The 20,147-nt window shown below is 32.7% G+C and overlaps 2 protein-coding genes across 4 annotated transcripts; both read left to right on the forward strand.

The window, feature by feature from the left end:
* The first annotated feature begins 4,056 nt into the window (after positions 1-4,056).
* On the forward strand, positions 4,057-6,569 carry LOC106714830 (larval cuticle protein LCP-30). Its single transcript, XM_014507946.2, has 5 exons — positions 4,057-4,141; positions 4,354-4,406; positions 4,588-4,809; positions 5,306-5,404; positions 5,686-6,569. The coding sequence occupies exons 1-5, from the start codon at positions 4,127-4,129 to the stop codon at positions 6,476-6,478; spliced, it is 1,182 nt and encodes a 393-aa protein (XP_014363432.2). The 5' UTR covers positions 4,057-4,126; the 3' UTR covers positions 6,479-6,569.
* A 1,274-nt stretch (positions 6,570-7,843) lies between these two features.
* Positions 7,844-19,416, forward strand: LOC106714846. 3 transcript variants are annotated; one of them, XM_014507964.2, is made up of 4 exons: positions 7,844-7,920; positions 10,824-10,976; positions 11,702-12,138; positions 18,550-19,416. In XM_014507964.2, exons 2-4 carry the CDS (start codon positions 10,956-10,958, stop codon positions 19,346-19,348), a joined length of 1,257 nt encoding a protein of 418 aa, XP_014363450.2. In that variant the 5' UTR covers positions 7,844-7,920; positions 10,824-10,955; the 3' UTR covers positions 19,349-19,416. The 3 variants fall into 3 exon arrangements, with proteins under 3 accessions (XP_014363450.2, XP_014363448.2, XP_014363451.2); XM_014507962.2 differs by lacking the exon at positions 7,844-7,920 and adding an exon at positions 9,964-10,099; XM_014507965.2 differs by lacking the exon at positions 7,844-7,920 and adding an exon at positions 10,529-10,693.
* Positions 19,417-20,147: the final 731 nt, after the last annotated feature.

Here is a 20,147-nt window from a genome sequence, read left to right on the forward strand (position 1 = left end):
CAAATTCTTTAAAAAATGTTTGTACAAAAAAAAAACTTGTTGCCTTAACCATTAGCTATTCATGATTTTAAAATTATGTTAATAAATCGAAATTTATAAGCTTATTGACTATAGGTATCGTTCAAATGGCCATGCTTCCTGTCGAACCAAATGTCAATCAAAGATGAGTATCATTTGATGGAGCCGACATACTAGCAGTCTGCTTGTTTGCTTATTGTAAGATACAAACTTTACAGTGGCTTGTGATTAATTGCAAGCGTAAGTTTTTGCAGGTGAATGCAAGGTCAACCACTGGGAGAGTTTTGCGCAGCGGCTTCATGAAAATTGCGAGCCGCCTTTAAGTTTGACTGGCACTATACATTGCCTTTTATCGTAAAACGAAAATGTCATATGCCACATAGTCTATGTGGCATGTGACATAGGGATCATCGATATAACGTCCATCGATACGTTCAACTAAACCATGATGCCACAGGGTATATTAATAAAAAATCGCAACAAAAATTATAAAAGAAATACCTGCTATTGATATTATGCTGCCTACAAATTTATCTAATCTATTTTAGATTGAAATGGAGATTTGATTCTTTAATCACATAATATGTTAGATATTGCAGTATTTGTTATAGGTGTAGACATAATATAATTATGTTATTGAATCAGCCATTTTCAATATCTTTTTTGTGCTAGCTAGGGCTAAACATGTCTACGCAGGACACAGATGTTATTCTACGTATTTATTTTTATTCTTATTTCTGTCATGTAGTGATAAGTGTTAACAAGAATGATGAACAAGATGGACATGACATTTAAAATAGCACAAATTGTCTCCTTGATCCCAATTCCATTTAGTATTTTATATGTCTTCGTGTTAATGCATAGTGATCTGAATATGGTAATCAATTTACCTTTCATCTCCTATTTAACAGCTAATGGTATTAAATACAATAAATAAATTATAAAGTTTACGCACATTAGGTATATGAGTCGCTTAACAGATGTCGTTAACATTTGATAAGTTGACTTAACATTTCTTAAAAGAAATGTGGTTTTCGAATTATTTGAAATTATAATTCGTGGTATATCAAATTGAATCTGTTGACTATTCTGACAGTAAACTCGTTATTATTAATTCGTTAATTTATTTTTTATTATGACACTCCAATAACTTATAACTGTTATACTGCTAATATTCACACTATACGAGTATCGTATTCGTCACATGTATAATTTGTGTTTTCATTCGCAAAAAATTCTTTTCAACACACCATTTTATATTATCATCATCAGTCCACTATACGTCCTCACTGGAGGTCGGAGTCTACCCTAAGTAAGGGGTGACTAGGCCATAGTTAAACAAGCTGGCCCAGTACGGGTTGGTTGACTTCACACATATCCTTGAATTTCTTCGCAGACATGTACAGATTGCATCATGATGTTTTCCTTCATCTTAAGAACGTTGGGTAAATGTACAATATCGTCCCTTAGCTTACAACACCGCTCAAGTCGAAAATTGGCGGTTTTCATATTGGGAGCTGGTCATTCCGCGTCTAACCACTGGTAACATGATAATTGAAAGGTAAAGAAGTATAGTAAAAGAGTTGAAGCAGAAAATCGACGATCCATCGATTTTATTAAATACAGTTTTTTTTCGTCTCCAGTAAAGTTAATAAAAATGACTTTTGCTTTGTTGTTCGCTAAGGGACGATATGTAAATCGAAAAACACATCGCTACATGGCGGGATTCGAACCCAGGACCTGCATATTATAGGTCATGTGTTTAACCTCTGAGCCACGGACGCCCATGTTATATCTTGTTATTAAACTTTTGATACATGCGTTTCCGTATAACAAAGTTGAAGATATCACCTGTATTCAATTTAAAAAGACCCTTCTGTTAAATTTATTGTAACTCGTAATATAAATAAAGGATTAACAAGTCAACGACCAGATGCTGTTAACTAATAAAAAAAAATTACATCTTAAAATTTCTTGCCTGCAATCTGCATGCCCGGGAAGGTTGTCAAATTGTTTACAGCCGACCGGTTAAGGTCTGGCTTCATAACTCGCATTATAACCTCAACTTTCTTTGTTTGGACGTTTATTTTAGACTTTGTTTAGTCTTTATTTAGTAGTTTTTATTTAGTCCAAAAAACCGTTTTAGTTAAAAAACTGGTTTATTGTAAATATCACTAATTTCATTGTCATGTCAATCTTCAAATAATGTTAGTTTCTTTGTCTATTGTATAATAATTGAAATTAATGTATTCGATACGATTTACAAAAGTGGATATTTTTAAAGTACGTAAAACAGTAATGGTGAGTTTTCATATATTATTATAGAGGGTTTGGACTGCAGTGACCCCTGTATTAACACATATTATTATCCCTCACATTCTGTTACAAAAAACTGAAACAACAATATATGTCACAAACACTTCGTCATTTTGACAAATTGTTCGTGTTTTGGCAGTGAAAACGTACAGTTAAATGAAACCTATCAGCCTTTTATAATTATTTATTATTTATTTATTTATTTACAATACAATAAAAACCTAAAATAGAACTATAATATATTATACATATCAATAAAATTAGTGTGTCTGTCTGTAACATATTTTATTTTTCATTATTTAATGGCTTGTTTCATTATATTAAAAGTGTTAAAATATCAAAGACTTATTGAATAATTAATAGATAAAAATTTCAAGTTGCATTACATTTGGCGGTCTTATCTAAATGTCATATTATTTTTTACATTTTACAAGTCTTTTGTATCACTTTTTATAACTTTAAATACTGCAAATTGTAAATTTCAACTTATGTAAATTTAATTTGGAAGTTTTCAGTAAACGTAGTAGTAAACCTTCACAACTCTAAGCATTTATTGCGTTTAAATTATACGTTTGCTGTTTGACATCAAAACCGAAAAATGTTTGTCTTAATAACGAATTAAATGTCACAGAGCCATATTTCAATCATATTTGATTCGATCAATTATATAATTAGCAATTCAATCGATCTATTTTTTTATTGACTATCGTAAAATCTTACGTTGCTTAAAGTTTTCGATTAAATAATATATTTAGGTATTTCAGTAAGTGATAAATTTTATGCAAGATATCATTAAATTGTTTAAACTTTCGTGAGACATTATAATAAAATAATTATTAACTTACTATTTCAAAATAAACACTCGGTCTGAAGGTGGAACCCCGACGTGTTCGAAACTAGTCGGTGCCGTAACCAGAAAATCATACGTGAGTTAAGCCGTTCTTAATTAATTTAAGATGTCATTATGCTGTAAGATAGCTGCCGTGCAATTTACTGTTATAAAATTCACAATTTATATAGTACAAATGGTTTATAACGTCATTACTTCATCAATGCAATCAACATTTCGCACCTTGTTTAATTTCAAATGGAAAATGTAAAAGAATATCCAAAATCTTAATTTCTGTTTGTCAAAGCTACATAATGCATTAAAACATGATAGTAATATGATGTTTTTAACTCACTAAAAAGAAGTTGGATTTAAAACAGCATAAGAACTGATTTTGTGTATTAGTTTGCTCCTTGTAAATGAATTATTAAAAAACAAACAACTACTTATACCAAAAGGGTTAATTTTGATAAACACATTAATTAAAATTTTGTTTTTAAATATTCTCATATTTGTTACTTAAAAAAATACATCAAACATTAAGTCATTTAACGTTTGTAAGCTTAGCCATATGACATGCTATAATCATAAATCATTTTTAGTTAAAATAGATGATAAAGGTTACTGTCATTAAAATTTGACTTTATAACAGAATTATTGCCTAAAAAAAGGAAAGAATTTTGCAACGAGGCGTTGAATTCAAGGTACAACGATTTACGTACATATTGTTAGTTTGTACACTGTGACAAAATTCGCGAATTTATGCTAAATTATGTCAAGATACGATTAATTACGAGAAGATTGAGAATCACTGACGATGAATAACTAATTGTTTTAAAAATTATAAATGAGTAAAACTGGACATCAGAATAACTTTAAAAATTAGACGAAATTAAGGTATATATAGGCATGGATCTTTGAGTCGTCACATTTAGGAAGTAAAGCTCGCTAGATAATAACAAAATGCGGAGTATACTGGTACGTATTCAATCATAGAAGACGAATATTATAATATGAATATTAGCTATCAATATATCATACAATTGGACAAAATGTCGCTTTTAAGTAGTCTCGTATGATAATCGTTTGATACAATTACCATCATTACAAGGTGCCTAAATTAAGGACATTAATATAAAGTTTTTAATTATAAAATGTTTCAGCTTAGTGATGTTTAGTTTTTTTTAAAGGTCCTGAGTGCATTGGTGGCGGCTGCCTTCGCAGCAGAAAGTGAAACGGTGCAGTAAGTGAAAAGTGATTTTAGTAGTGTGATAGGGCTGTTGAGATCTACTCCAGCAATCCTAATAGAAAGAAGTTATTTTGGAGGAAAACAAAAATATACTAATGTATTTCTATATGAGTTATCCAAAACTATTTTATTTTTCTAAATAATTAAAGTTAATTAACATACGATATTATTTCAGGCCAACACCGTTCCAATTCGTCACGACGACGCCGCGTTACTACGCGTCATCAACGGCGTCTGTCGGCGCGTATGACCCTAACCGCTTCTACAACGGCAACAACGCTGGCAGATACAACAACTTCGGCAGATACCCTGCCAACAGGTACAACCCCGGAGCGTACAACGCGGGTCGCTATGACAACTCTGGGCGCTACGTCGCTGGAAACACTGGAGCTTACAAGTAAGTAGCTAGAAAGCAAATTTTAGTTCGGTTACATTATTATTACTGATATCTATATATGGACAGGTTATAAGACGTGATATTTTGTGCCCTTTTGATTTTCGCCGTTTTGGCGTCGCGTCGATAACAGCGGCAATTGGTCATGTGGTGAGGATTTGAACTGAAAAATAATAAATATATAGAATCAAACGACAGTGAGGCGCGCACAGGCGCTTTTAAGACAGAACAAAGAAAAAGCTGTCATTTCCAAGTACATATCTACATACGATCAGTGATTATTATGTAATAGAGACCTAGCACATACTAATCTATCGAAATCCATGAATCTATTACAAATTAAATAAATTAAGTCTAATGAATGTTGCTTGCCTCTTATCTATACTCTATATTCGATAAGATCTTATTTGTACAAAAAATTACCCTTTTTTATATTTTAACAGAATGGAAATAGAAAGCTGGATGTTACATTTAAAATATTTTTATGTTATGCTTACAGCACTGGTGGTTACTACAATCCAACAGCGTTTGGCCAAAGCTTCGTAAACAGACCTGACAATAGCGGTAAATACACGCCTGACAACACCGGCTTATACAAGTGAGTCATGATCTCTTTTTTATTAATTTCTAATTTTGTTCAATCTTGATATTTTACAAAAAATTTATTCCTAAAATTAAAAATGGCTGTAAAATATAGTCTCTCTCATCTCAGATACTTAATTTCTTTTCTAGTGGATAGTGATAAGTAGTAACTATAATTTTTATTTTAAATTAATAATCGCCACTCCTAAATTAATTCCTACTTAAAAATAATTTTAAGTGTACAGATGAATTATTATACATAATCTGCTGCGTTAACGCTTGCATTTTTTTTTTCAGTGGGGACCGCGGAACAGCAGGCGGTGCATACATCGCACAAAAGGAGCCAGTGGCAGTAAGCACGGCCACCGCCAGCCCCGTCGTTTCAGTAACCATCCTTCCTGAGTCTAGCCCCGTCCCCAGCGTTGTCCTTGGCGCCTCTCCAAGCAGCGAAACTGCAGCTCCCAGCCAAGCGCCAGTTGCTTCTCCCAGTGAAGCTCCGGTTGTCTCTTCCAGCGAAGCATCCGCTCCAGTACCCAGCGAAGCTTCCGTTCCAAGTGAAGTACCAGTAACTACCGTCGCCGCACTTAACGATGCCGCTGAAGTTTCCCCTAGCGAAGTTCCTGTCGCTAGTCCCAGCGAAACTCCAGTGGTGTCATCTAGCGAAGCCCCAGCTCCGGCCCCTAGCGCAGCCCCGGCTCCCGTGGTTCTTTTCAGTTCTACCGTCCGTCCCACTTCCCCTAGCTTTGCTCCCGTCTTTGTCCCGAGTCCCACACCCACTTACGTATACAAACCTGTCCAACCAGTTGCACCGGTGGTGGCAACTTTAGGCGACGGTCGTTATAACTACAACTTTGGTATTCTCCGTCAAGAGACTGAAGTACTTCCCGACGGTTACCACTACCTCTATGAGACTGATAACAAAATCCTTGCTGAGGAAGTTGGAAAATTGGAAAGGATCGACAACGAGAACAGCGGAATTAGGGCTAAGGGTTTTTACGAATACCTCGGCCCCGATGGTGTTACATACAGAGTAGATTACACCGCTGATGAGAATGGCTTCGTCCCAGTTGGTGCTCATTTACCCCAATAAACTAGTTATCTACCATATAAATATTTAAGATAAAGTAGTTACACATTAAAGCGAGCGTGAATTTATAATGTAAATAAAGTTATGAATTTTATAATAAGTTTCATTTTATATTCCCTTAAAAAAACGTACATGTATAATAATTTCGTTTTGTTTTAATTTTACTAGATGTCTGTCAAACGACGATATGCTGGTATTCACCTATCGTGACATTTATTTTATAGCAAAACCAGTAAAATTGAATTAAAAGTCATCTAGATTTTGTATAAATTGTAATATTAATCAAAGTCATCATTTCCTTATATTGTTGAATTGTGGGAAGCAAATTTACTGCACTAGTAATCTTTTATTAAACTTTTTGTAATGGTTGTTATAACTTTCAAATTGGTTTTGGAAATGGAAGTTTTATATAATTTAATCAAAATACAAAACAAACATTGATGATTGCACCTATTTCTTAAGGTGGTCAAAGAAAAGAACGATTTTCTGTTTCTATAGATGAAATTATCATTAGACTTGCACGACCTAGTTTCAAATAATCACAAAATTATTCATCAGAGGTAGTAGGATCAAATGAATATAGCGAAAAATATTCCATTGCGACCCTTTAAATATTTTAAAGATTCTTCAAATTCTTCTCGAGGTTGTGACTAAACATCTGCTCCAGCCTTGATATTGTGAGGTAATTTTTTTTTCTCACCTTTTCACGTTCGTGTCTATCTTAACCTGAGAACCAGGCTGTTTTTTAACGTCTTTATCGTTAATTTTTCAAATACTAAAAAAACAGCTTACACAAAAAATAAGTGCTAGAGTCACACAGAAGACAGGCGTGAAGTGGAAGCAATTCTTTGTTTCGTCTGATGAGTGTGTGTGTCGGAGGCCTAATTTCCATCCCCTTTCCACTCTTTTCCTATTAGGAAATGATGGGAAGGGGAAGTAGATGTGATGGAAGATTGGACGCATACGATGAATATATCCTTTTTCAGAGCGTTCCCTCCTCCGTCGATTAAAGATAGGCAACGCATCTGCTATTGCGTTTGTCTATGGACAGTGATCGTTTCGCGTTTTCAATATTTTTTGAATATCTTAAGAATCTGACGATCTTATTGATTTTTTTTTTACATATTTCGATTATATTTTGAGACATCATAGAAACGGAATTGAGGCACTGGGGAGATACGTAAATATTAAAAAATGTAATTTTTTTAATACAGTACGATTGCGTGATGATGATAATTATGACTCATCTGCCAATAGTACCGTTAACAGTGAATACCAGATACTTTTTATTTTGCAAATCAAATGATATGGAACTAAGAGGGGGAACATACTGTTAAATTCAAATTTGTATACAACCCGAAACCGCTTAAATTTAAGTCACATTTGTGAAGTCGGTTCGTTACCACGCCTGTTTCCATAAAGAAGTTTCGGAAAGTAACAAAAAGGTAAGCTTTATTATACTTCAGTTTAAAAGGTCAAATATTAAAAGATTCCTTCGTCGAACGTCGTCGTCAAAAGATTTAGTAGATATTTAACCTTAACCGTTAATATTCAAAATATGCCAAGATCCTTGCAAATATATCGCTTCTGACGTTTTTAATTAAAAATGATTACTATACAAACAGTGAATATATATTTTTACTAAAATTAGATAACAAAGCAAACTTCAGATTCCATATATTTTTATATTTATAAGATTCTAGCGCCGGTGTTATATAATTCATTCTATGACTTTTGGTATTAAAGAAAATGGTAACACAAATTACCATTTTCATTTTTATCGAAGGTAACAAGTTTTTATGACATAAATTTTCAATATTAATTAGATCAAAGACGTGGCGAGACACTCGTAAAAGGAACTAGATTTTTTGTCTGCTTTGTTGTGTTTGGATGAACAATTCATTCTATTTAGAATTTATAATTAAATTTTGAATGTCATCTTTTTGTCTTTTGACTAGAAAAAAATACATATAACGTTAATAGCTGTGCCCGCGACTCCGTCCACACGGAATTAAAAAAAAACTTAGTAAATAGGCCAAATTTCAGAGGGATCCGTTGAGCCGTTATACCTACAAACAAACATCCTTTCATCGATCTAAACTTTCGCATTTATAATATTATGACAAAAGATATTAAACTTACAAAACGTTCATATAAACCCATGTATATATTCCCATACTAACTTTCATCCCCTATTCTCTATTGTTGTTTTACACCCTTGAGGGTAAGACTTTTGCAAACATTAAATTTAAATTTCAATCTTCTAGTTGTAAAATGATGATACTGCCATATTCATCCCCCTACTCCCTTACATCCTTTTTTCGCATTAAAAAGTAGCCTATGTCCTATTTCTGGCTCTATACTACCTGACTTCTTTTAAATTGGTTAAGTCGTCCTGGCGTGAAAGCGCGACAGACAGACAGAGTTACTTTCGCATTTGTAATATTATATTAGTAAGGATGTGTAGGTATCATTGTAATATCACACCTAAAACTTTTTTGAACAAGGTGCTTAATGAATAAAAATCAGATTGTCTTTCATAAGTACGATAGGAAATAATTACATATTAAAGTATAATGATTTATCTAATTCCTAAATCTAATAACACTAAATTATCATAATACGTCAGTATACAAAATAACACAATTTTGTTAATTACCAATTTATTCATCAATACTGGATCTAATTCATATATCAAAATACGTTCTTGGCCTCATCTTCCTAAAGTCCAAGGAATTCTATTTTATTTATATCAAATACATAATAGCAACAACAATGATTAATTAAAAAAACTGTTTATTATTATTAATTATCTACAAAGATGTAAAATATTAAAAGTATGCTAAAATAAAGCAATTCTTGATTTCGATACACATATTTTTCATATTATAAAAAAATGTTTTTTATAAAATTTTAAGTTTTATAGTAAATAAACATACATTCTTTCATACGATTCATTTTGGATTCGAAATGCTGACCAATTGAACGTAAGTCGATACCTCGGCTATTGCATATATCTAGTTTCTGTTTTAGTTACAATTTGTTATAAATTGTTTCACATAATTAAAATACTTAAGAACCATTTATGTCTCTTGAAGAAGATATAACTTGATTAATTAATTAAAATTTTTACATGTAACGTGAGATATGTGAAGCATGCGGATCCATTTTGCATCGAACCGGTTGTGGATGTAGAATTGTTATATTTAATTTTGACGTATTACCATGGCTACCGGCATTTAATAAATACATTTATATTTGAGTACGCATTTATATTGAAGTTAGTAACTTGTCTATCATATTGACGCATTCCCAAAACCTTAGTTTCACAAAGAAAATTCCTCATTTCTGTTGAAAATGGACCAAGTCATCGGAAAACCATTAATTATCGATTATAACATCCCTGTCAGACTAGTTTCGGATCTCGCTTTTACTTAACTTCGAGAATATAAATAAGAAATAATGTGATATGATGGCGCTGTGTTCACCTCCGTCTCAAATTCGAGAGGTGTATATCCAAGTAAATAATGATTTGACATTAACTTTGTAGGTTTATATATTTATGTATTTTATTAAATATCAGATATTAAAATGTCTTTGTGATGACACCACACTGAACTATAGGTAAATTTTAAATTTATTTTGGTTTTTCTTTTTAATATACAGCTGATAAACATTCAACGTTACGATTTGTTAAGTCTAAAATTTAATTCTTGCACAGATTCTGTTACTTACTACTATAATACTTTATCGATATTTTCGTTATATTTGCGGTCTTATTTCATATTTTCGTTAAAAGGGATAAACATTTTTAAGCTATTGATTTTCATTTTTTAAATTAATATAAAATGGTACATAATTGAGTTTTTGAATAAGAAAAAAATAATCCTTAAATTATTACTAATTGTTAAAACACCTAATGCAGCCTTCTATTGGTCGTAAATTGGCGCATGCTAATTATGAATATGCAAATATATTTGTGGAACGAAACCTATATTCGAAATTATTAAAATGAAATGTTTGATGTGTTAGTCTGCTTTAAGCGGCTTTAGTAAAAGGAGGTATTTGTAGAAGCATTGGCGGGTGTTCTATAGTGCAGAAATAAACGAGTGGCGTCTTATAAGATCGTCTACGGAAGTGTTTTATTATTATGAGCTATGCTAATGCTTCTGCCTGACCTCGTCACGCCTCGATATTAGGATTCTGATCCACTTTTCGGTATGTCTCGAACAAAATTTATTATACATCTAAATGTTAATGAAGGCAATGAGGAATAAAATATTTTTGACGAATATCGGATGTTATCCGACAAAAATGCTGTTTACTTATGACACATTATCTGATCTAGTTTCAGATCTAAAGCATAACCTGCGGAGTAAACAACGTGGACGATCGTCGTGTGACAAAAAAAATCTATAATTAGTGACTGCGCTTCCGAACACTATAAGATTAATTAGATAATTGTTCTAGTCGTTGCAATATGAAGAGAATACAGCTATTCGTAAGTATTGATTTATTATTATTGCGCTTTAATATTATGCATTTGTTCATTAATCAATTAACTTTATTTGTTTTTGATTGATTTATAATTTAAATATTTAATTTCCATTGGATACTTTGTTGAGCTTTTTGGAAACGTAATTATAGTTTATGACACCAACGTTTTCTTTGCATTGCATTGTATAACATAAACAAATACACTTATCAGGTATGGTTTTGACAGTATTTTATTTTATTTCTAATAGCTATTAATAGGGTTGTAGATAAATTGATAGATTTTAGTATCAGTCAAAAAAAATTTTTAAAGCTATATCGTCATTGCAGTATCAGCATAATTTAAGATATGACTAAAATAATATTCGGCTACGCATAGGTTCTGCTATAATATATTTAGGACGTCAGATATAATAATTTATAGCTTTTAGATTAATGGGTTTTCTTCCAAAATTTTAGTGAGCACTATTCACAGTATTGTAAACTGAACAAAGCAAAAGCGGTGCTTTAGGGATAGTACAGAGATCTATTTGCTCTCCCTCATCATTTTTACAGTTTAAAGATTAATCCTATGAGCATACTTTATGATGAAATATGTCCTTATTAAGTTTACAGTTGTGATTGTGTCAATAAATTATTCTGTTCCTTGATAATAATCGTATAGTTTAATTTATTGTTCTATGTTCACTAATAAAATAAATCATATATTTATTAGTCTTTGTCGTTTTTCAGGGTTTACTGCTATCAATATTAAGCGCGGTGTTATGTTCTCCCTTCGACGATGGAAAGTACAGACCGAAGTCTTGGGGTGAATATGACGATGGCAAATATTACCGGCCACTTGATGAAGGAAAATATATTCCTGGAGACGAAGGTCGATACACTTATATATACCAACAAGGCAATTGGCCTATTGATGGCACATACAAATATGGGGAAGGAGAAGACGACCCTTATATGGGCTATAGAGTGTATGCTAGTCGATACCCTTACGTGCATGGCGTGATTAAAGGCTTAATTAACAAATATGTGTCATCGGATAATCTACAATTTGGTGAAGCGACTGAAGGAAGCACGAATCACTACAGCAAAGTTTACGCGGATAAGGAAGTAGCCGTCAAATGTCATTATCTAATGCCTAACTCCAACGGATCGGAATTTACAACGCAGTAAGTATTCTATTTTAAACATTAACACTTGAAATCTAAATAACTTAAGTGCGATATCCATATCTGGAAGCTCTCTAATCTATTTAGAAAACATTAATATTCAATCCATTTGCTATCATCTCAAATAATTAATTAACTTGTATTAATTTGGCTGAGTTTTAGTGCAATTAGAAAATAATACGTACTTTAGGACTGAAGGCTAACGTAGTCATAACGTTTTCCAATACACGAAAAAACAACGAATTATCATTAAAAATATTGTCTGGCGAGAAAAAAAATGATGAAGAAATATAAAAGTGACCTACGCTATTCGTCTAAAATTTTAAACCCAGTCAAATCGCCTAGAGCTTATAATTGGTAGGAATGTGGGAAGGAATGTTTGAACCGTAATATCTCAGAAATAGTCGTACGTAAAAAAAATTTTTGGACCTTTCTTCATCATCGTCAACACCTCTCTGTCCTTGTCCTCCCATGCCCATAAGGTCGGCGCACCAGGTTTAAGTCCTCTATATCGATCTATCCTCCGTCATCTCAGTCGTTACTCCCTTTTGATAATGTCACCTTTCACGTAATCCATCGTTAACATTAACATTAACATAACATTAACATAACATAACATTAACATAACATTAACTCGTTAATCCGTCAATCGTTAATTAACGAAGTTAACATTTTGCTTAACGGATTAACTTTTAAGTTAACTTCAAAAAGTGTTAACGCTTTTGTTAAGTTCCATTAAACTCAACTTCCGTTAATTTAGTCCGTTAATCGTTACATTAGAAACTTGGAGACGTGCCTTCATTTTGTTTAAATTAAGCGCCACGCCACGCTGGTAAGTTCAGCTCTGTTGGGCGATTGTCGGCAACTTGAATGATGAACAAACGAGTTGATAATTGTTATATGTGAAGTTCGCGTGCAACTGTGATGCGTCAGAGCGTCCGGGAAAGACGTGGCCAACAGGACAAAATCAAAAGAAGGTTCGAAATAGTATATTTCATTACGAATGCGGAAAGCCTGTCCTTGCAAAGAGTTCCGACAAATGTCTACCTGAGCCGAGGCGCAGCCGAAGGTGAGGGTTGACAGTTGGAACAAGTTGTAATGACGGTTCCGCACGTGTACTAAACAACTATTTTTAATACAGTTGCGAAAGAATGAAGCAATTTAATAGAATAATAAAAGCACAATGAACTCAACTAACTAAAATGTTTGGAAAATGGCGCCAACCGTAAAAGAATATTGACAGAGATTTTTTTTTCTTTACCCATTCTGGGCAGGCAAAGGGAACTATGCCCAAACAGTCAAGTCTTCAGCAGATAGATATTTTGATATGAATTGAAAATGAAATTTAATGAGATGAAATTAAATTAAACCTAACCTAACTCATTGAATCAAATCATTAAATCTGATATTGAAACAAATTAGTAGCTTCTTTTTAGAAATATTTGCATGAACCATAAAATTCTTCCATTAATTTTTTTGGAAAACTTCGTGGTTGTTTTTTTCTCTTTAATAGACATTATTTTGACAGTTGGGAAAGAGAACGCACCAGTTCGGAAAAGTTAAAGAAAAAGCACGAGTATGTAATAGCCCACTTCCCGAACGCTATACGTCCCTGCAATAATCCACTTTTTGAGCATCTGTATTAAAAACACTTTTTTACTCGTGCTTTTTCTTTACCTTACCTTTACCGATACTATACTGCATTCATACTTTTATCTAATACTTTAGATACAAATACCACTAACTGACTATAGGTTCAGTAGCAATCAAAATAATCAAGTGTGAAAAGATCGAATTAATGTGTTATAGAATGTATAGTGAAATTACTACTTTAAACAAGTGTCGCCACAATAAGTGTGAAATTAGTATGTATAATTTTGGTATGGTTAACTGTTAACAATTAACTTTAACCTGCGTTAAACTTTCGAGAATTTAACGCTTTAACGATTAACGAAGTTAATTTTTTGATTAACGAATTATTAACGATTCACGATTTTAACTTTTCAATTAACTGTGCCCACCTGTGGGCCTACCTTTACAGGTGTACCCCTCCACACTCATAATTAAAATTCTCCTTGCCACAGCGATTCTTCCTTCCTAACCACGCTAAACTTTTACCAATTGTTCTGTTACTGGTGCTATTTTTTGGACCTTTTACCTTGAATGTTTCTCTCCAAATGCGAGATGCATGTTTCGAATAATTCTAAAAAATCTACGGTCTATGTAAATCTAAGCTTAACCCCTAATGACGCTTAATTTGACTACTCTATTTTAGCATCTTGTAATTATTTAAAAGTCAATCCAAATTAGATTTTTATGGATTTTATTTTAGAGCGATGACGTTAGAAATTCTTCAAAGAATATGTATTAATAATGTATAATGTCAAAGCTACAGACGATGTTCGAAGCGAAACAAAAGCAACAAGTCCTTGGGTTTTGACAGGTGACTTAGTTTCAAGAGTAGATGCGAGATGATGCTAATTAAAACCGGTTGCGTGATTGATGAAGAAGCTAACAGGATGTAGCCGAAGCGAGTTTGACATTTTTTCTACATGACATTGCTTTTGTAATTTGGATCAACTCAATTTTATTAATCCATCGACCCGCAAATTCTTAACAGAATATTTTGACGCTGACTCAGATGTACCTAAAAATATAAATATCGAATTCCTGGACCACCTTGCATAAGGGTTATTGACCTTAGATGCATACCGTGTCTGTCTTTTTCAGAGTGAATCATTTAATTTTGTTGTTACGTTTTGATTTTTGCAATAGCGGTATTGCCTTTTATGGATTATCGTCACGGTTGTTTTGAATTTAGAAGTAATTTGATTGTTGTTCAAGAATCTTTCATTATTTTTGAATTTCACTAATATTTCAAATTCAATACATCTGTTGTTTTTTTTTTGGTAACGGTTAAGTTTTCTTTCTTGTTTCTATTTTTATTATTCATCGTTAATTCGTATTGCTTTTGTTTACCTTCAGACTACATTTCTTAATGATCAATCTTTGGATGAAGGAAAAAAAATCAAGATTATTTTTGTGTAGCATTCAAAAGGAACATATAATTTTGGGAGTGTATTTTCTGTATAAATAGGCAGATATTGATACTTTGAATTAACTCTAGGTAAGCATAGGTAACATTGTTAGTAATTTATTTTTAAATTTGTCAGATTTGTTCCTTCTTTATTTGTTTGGATAGATAGTAAATATAATTAGATTGGACACATCATTGTAATTATCAAGTGCCAAATTGGACGTCACATAATATTTTAAATTTTTTATTTAACAACTTACGTGTTAATTACAGAATTGGAATGTCATAGGGTATACAGTCAATCAGATATATAGTTTTTTTAGTAACGACCAGATATTTACTTTTATTATGACGTCATTAAAATTATTTTCACAGCAAAACTTGTATAAAACTAATCTAACTAATATTATAAATGCGAATGTTTAGGTTGGATGTTTAGGTTGAGTCGTTCTGGAGATACGTTCAAAACGTATCTCCAGAACGACTCAACGGATCTTGATGAAATTTGGCACAGATGTAGAACATAGCCTGGAAGAACACATAGGCTACTCTATGGAACACTAGGAACACATTTTTTAAATGCCGCGCGGACAGAGTCGAGGGCAACAACTAGTCTTTAAATAACTTAAAATACGGAAAGAATTACGTACGACTTTTAGCAAATTTAAGTTTAATTTATTCTGTAGCATATAAATATGTAATATACTTTATTGTTATGGTTAGGTGTTTCCCGCTGCCCAGCGGCCCCGATCGATCTACTGTTCTATTAGCCCAATGGGAATTTTCTTTCCCATTGGACCAATGATCGGCAGTCCGTTTCAAAAACGTTTAGGGTAATACATTTTAACAATTATTAAACGCTTATCTTTGCTTTTAATCTTACTCTAAAGATTTGTATTGAAATTATACATGTAATCATGTAAATTATTGACGTTAGTTTCTACTCATACAAAAACATATCTTTCCATTATATTCAATTCCTTTGATTATCTTGAAACAACAGATATAGCAATATATTTTATACCTATAATAGAATTTAATGGAAATGAGAAGTTATATTAACAACTAGCGGTCGCCCTCGACTCTGTCCGCGCGGTATTTAAAAAAAATTAATAAGTCTATGTGTTTTTCCAGACTATGTTCTACATCTGTGCCAAATTTCATCAAGATCCGTTGAGCCGTTCTGGAGATACCTTCAAACAAACATCTATCCATATAAACTTTCGCATCGCATTTATAATATCAATAAGATTTCACTGGCTGACAATGTCATTAATTGTTTATGGATTTACTAGCTGTCGCCCGCGACTCCGTCCACGCGCAGTTAATTAAAATTGAGATTTAAACTATCCTATCTCTCAAGTTGGATCGAACTGCACATGGTGTGCGAATTTTATTATAATCGGTTAAGTGGTTTAGGAGTCCATTGAGGACAAACATTGTGACACGAGATTTATATATATTAAGATTTTGGAAAATTTCAGTTTTTAAATTGTTGATGCAAACATGTCTATTTTTAATAACTCTGTGATTACAGCCTCGTAAGGGTAAATTTTTTCAGAATTAAGATTGAAAAAAAAGATAACTAAAAGAATGACATTTTAAAGTATCTTTCAAATGCTAAATATGTAAGACTGATATCTATAAGTATAACTGTTGTGTTATGACGTGGACTCATCTAAATTTTACATTGTTGCATATTAAATATTCATTTAAATAAGATCCGGGTCTTAAAATTTAAGCTTTTCTTTAATAATTTGTAGACATGCTATACTTTAAATGCAAAATATGACCTCGAACTAGAATAAACTAAAAAGAATCTTGACCAGCATGTTTCAAGAAATTTTATTACATATTATTCCGACATTTATACATAATAATATTAATTATTATTTTGACAAGAGCAAGCTATTTATACAAACTGAATGCTATTTGTTATAAAGAAGCGTCGGTGGCTCAGGGATTAAACACTTGACTTGCAATCTGCAGGTCCTGGGTTGGAATCCTGCTATGTACCATGGGTGTTTCGATTTTCGATTTACATATGTACATTAATCCGACGTTAACGTCGTAACGTGAAGGAAAACATCGTTATGATACCCGCATATATGTGTGAATTCCCGGGAGAAAAAGACGGCGACGCGGCTCGCCACCCGTCACGCTCCGTCTCCCGAAATGGCGAAAAGTAGAATGCATAGGTTCATTTGGCCACACCAAATGGAGGTGCCGTGATCTCTGCCTACCCCTCTGGGTTACAGGCGTAAGTTGTGACAAAGAAAGATTTGTATTCTTGTATTTAACGATAAAACTTAAAAAGTCTAAAATAAGTCTGTTTCCATTATAAAAGCTACATTAACACTGAGTAATTTATGCTAGATTTTTATTTAATTCCGCGCGGACAAAGTCGCATGAAATAGCTAGTTACTCATAAACGTCTCATTTGTTTTCTTTTTTGTTTCAAGCGGTTATCAATTTAGGTTAGCGTTTAACCGTGGCGTGGGTGTCGGAGACCTAAATCTCTGTATAATACTTATCGTCGTCCATACCATTATCTATATCTACAAAACAGATATAACATTATGTTTTAAACGGGGATTTTGGACACAGAATCCCACGGAAAACGGTATAATGAGGATAAAATAAGATGTATTTCACAATGTTTGGAAAGATCAAGCTATTAATAAAATCAGAATAATTTCTATTAGTTTTTGATCACCCTATACATATTTGACGTCGTAGACAGATAACACACTACATGATGCGAATGCAGCAAAGCAACGCAAGCTAGCATTTTTATTGAATTAAAATTTATTTCTTTTGACATTTAAAGCATTAGTAAATCTGTATTGAAGCAGAAGTCAGTATTTTGTCGACGTTGCTACACTGCACCGTCTATGTGGCATCTCTTTTGGATAAATTATATACGTATAGATATGTCATAACAAGATAAAAAAAGACAAACCGGACACCTTTCGCGCTCAGTATACCGTGTAGGTTGTTACTTATTAGAATAGATAATATTTAGTCTGTCGTTGCGAAGATAAATCCTTAAAATTATTCAATAATTCTAAATAAGGACCTTAAGAAATGTAGTATGTAGTATTGGCGAAGCACTTATTAAGTGAAGTTAGATGGATGTTACACTAAGAGATTACTTATGTTGCGAATGTTTATAAATTTTATCCTTAGTTAGTTTTTGACAATATAATATATTGTTATCGATGTTCAAAAATGTTTAAGTGTTAATATAATGTTACAATTACTATTCATTTGACATAGAATTGTGGCGAGTAGTGACTTGTTAATCATCTGTAATATTTTGAACATGTTTTGTTTTATATTAAATCGTAATTTTTGTTCTTTCTGTTTTCCAGATACCCACCGAATATGAAGGTAAAGAAAGGAGAAAAATTGGGTTCTTTCTATAGTTACAAGGGATCTAAAGTCTTAAGTACCATCTCAAATGCTCTCACAAGCAAAATGAAACTTGAATACGAAGTGTTCGTGAGGGTTGTTGAGGATGTATCATCGCCAACAACCAAAGTTCCTACACCTCTAACAAAAGAAGAAATTAAATCGCCCCTTGTTATACTTAGACCCTCAAGTTACGCCAAAGTTGAACCAACGACTAATAATGTTGTAAAGAATTCCATAAGTGAAATTGTAAAATCTTTGATCGTTGAAGAAGTATTGCCAACGGTGACTGGTATCGAGCCATCGGCTGCTGAAGAGTTAAAGTTGACGATTGGTGATGTACCATTACTACCAAATGATGAAGTTGAAACAAAACCTACATTACCTTATGAGATATTTTCTAACGCTTATATAACAACAACGGATAATACAAACGTTTTGACTCAAGAAGCTGCAACTGCAACAGCGACGGACAGTGGAGATACTTTAACCGAAAAGGATGTAACTACGACAGCGACAGATAGTGGAGACAATTTAACGCAAAAAGGTGGAACTGCTACAGCAAGAAACATTCTTGATATTTTGACCGCTGCTGCTGCAGCTGTTACAGAAACAGACAATACAAGCTTTTTAACTCAAGAAGCAGCAACCATAACAACCACAGACAATGTACGAGAAGTTGCACAAGTGTTAACTGCCAACGATTCAAATGTAACGATAAGTGAGTTACTATCGACGACTGAAGGCGGAGAACGGTAGAATGAGCTTTTTGGTAACAACAGTGATAATTGCAATGTAGGATCTTATTTATAATAAAGAATTTAAAATATGTGTTGTTTCAATGCAAGTAAAACCGTTAAATAAATAAGTAATGTTAGTAAAAAAACTGTTAATTATACCGTATTGGACACCATGGAAGAAATACATTTAAGCACTATCATTTTTACTGGTAAAGATTGAGCTGAAAAATGTTTTAATGCTATGGATTTTGGTAGATATGATCTTAATTTAACTTCAAAATTAGAGGCAGAGTTGTCCGGAAGACTAGTATACGGTGTGCTGAACCTCCGGTAGGGAAAAAACAGGAAAATTATTATATGCTGTGAATCGAAATATCTAAAAATTTCCTAATCCTTAAAGTAACTGAAAGTAATACTGCGAGAAAAATAATCCTAGCTGTATCTATATTCCCAGAGTAAAGGTATTGCCAAATGTGTTTTCTAAATGCTCTCTTTTTTCAGCTATAGTAGGTATTATTGCTCGAATATCTGTCGATATAACTTCAATTCAAACAGTAGCTTGTCAGTCTTATAAAATCAGATATCAACACCATAAACTTTATTTAATGGTTTAAATAAGTTTAATTTTAATCAGAAAAGCCTTTAGTCTAACCATTTTTAACGCGTATGGGCGTAGCAAACTATAAAATATCGGTTTTAGAATGAGGCGTGCAACCATATAAGTTAATCCCAATGTCAACTTGAGAAATAAAATTTACATTTTTGTAGCCCATTCCATCTTATTGTTCAGATAACTACTCCATTTTGGAATTTGACGT

Source organism: Papilio machaon, chromosome 6, assembly GCF_912999745.1.
Source record: "Papilio machaon chromosome 6, ilPapMach1.1, whole genome shotgun sequence".
Taxonomy (NCBI): domain Eukaryota; kingdom Metazoa; phylum Arthropoda; class Insecta; order Lepidoptera; family Papilionidae; genus Papilio; species Papilio machaon.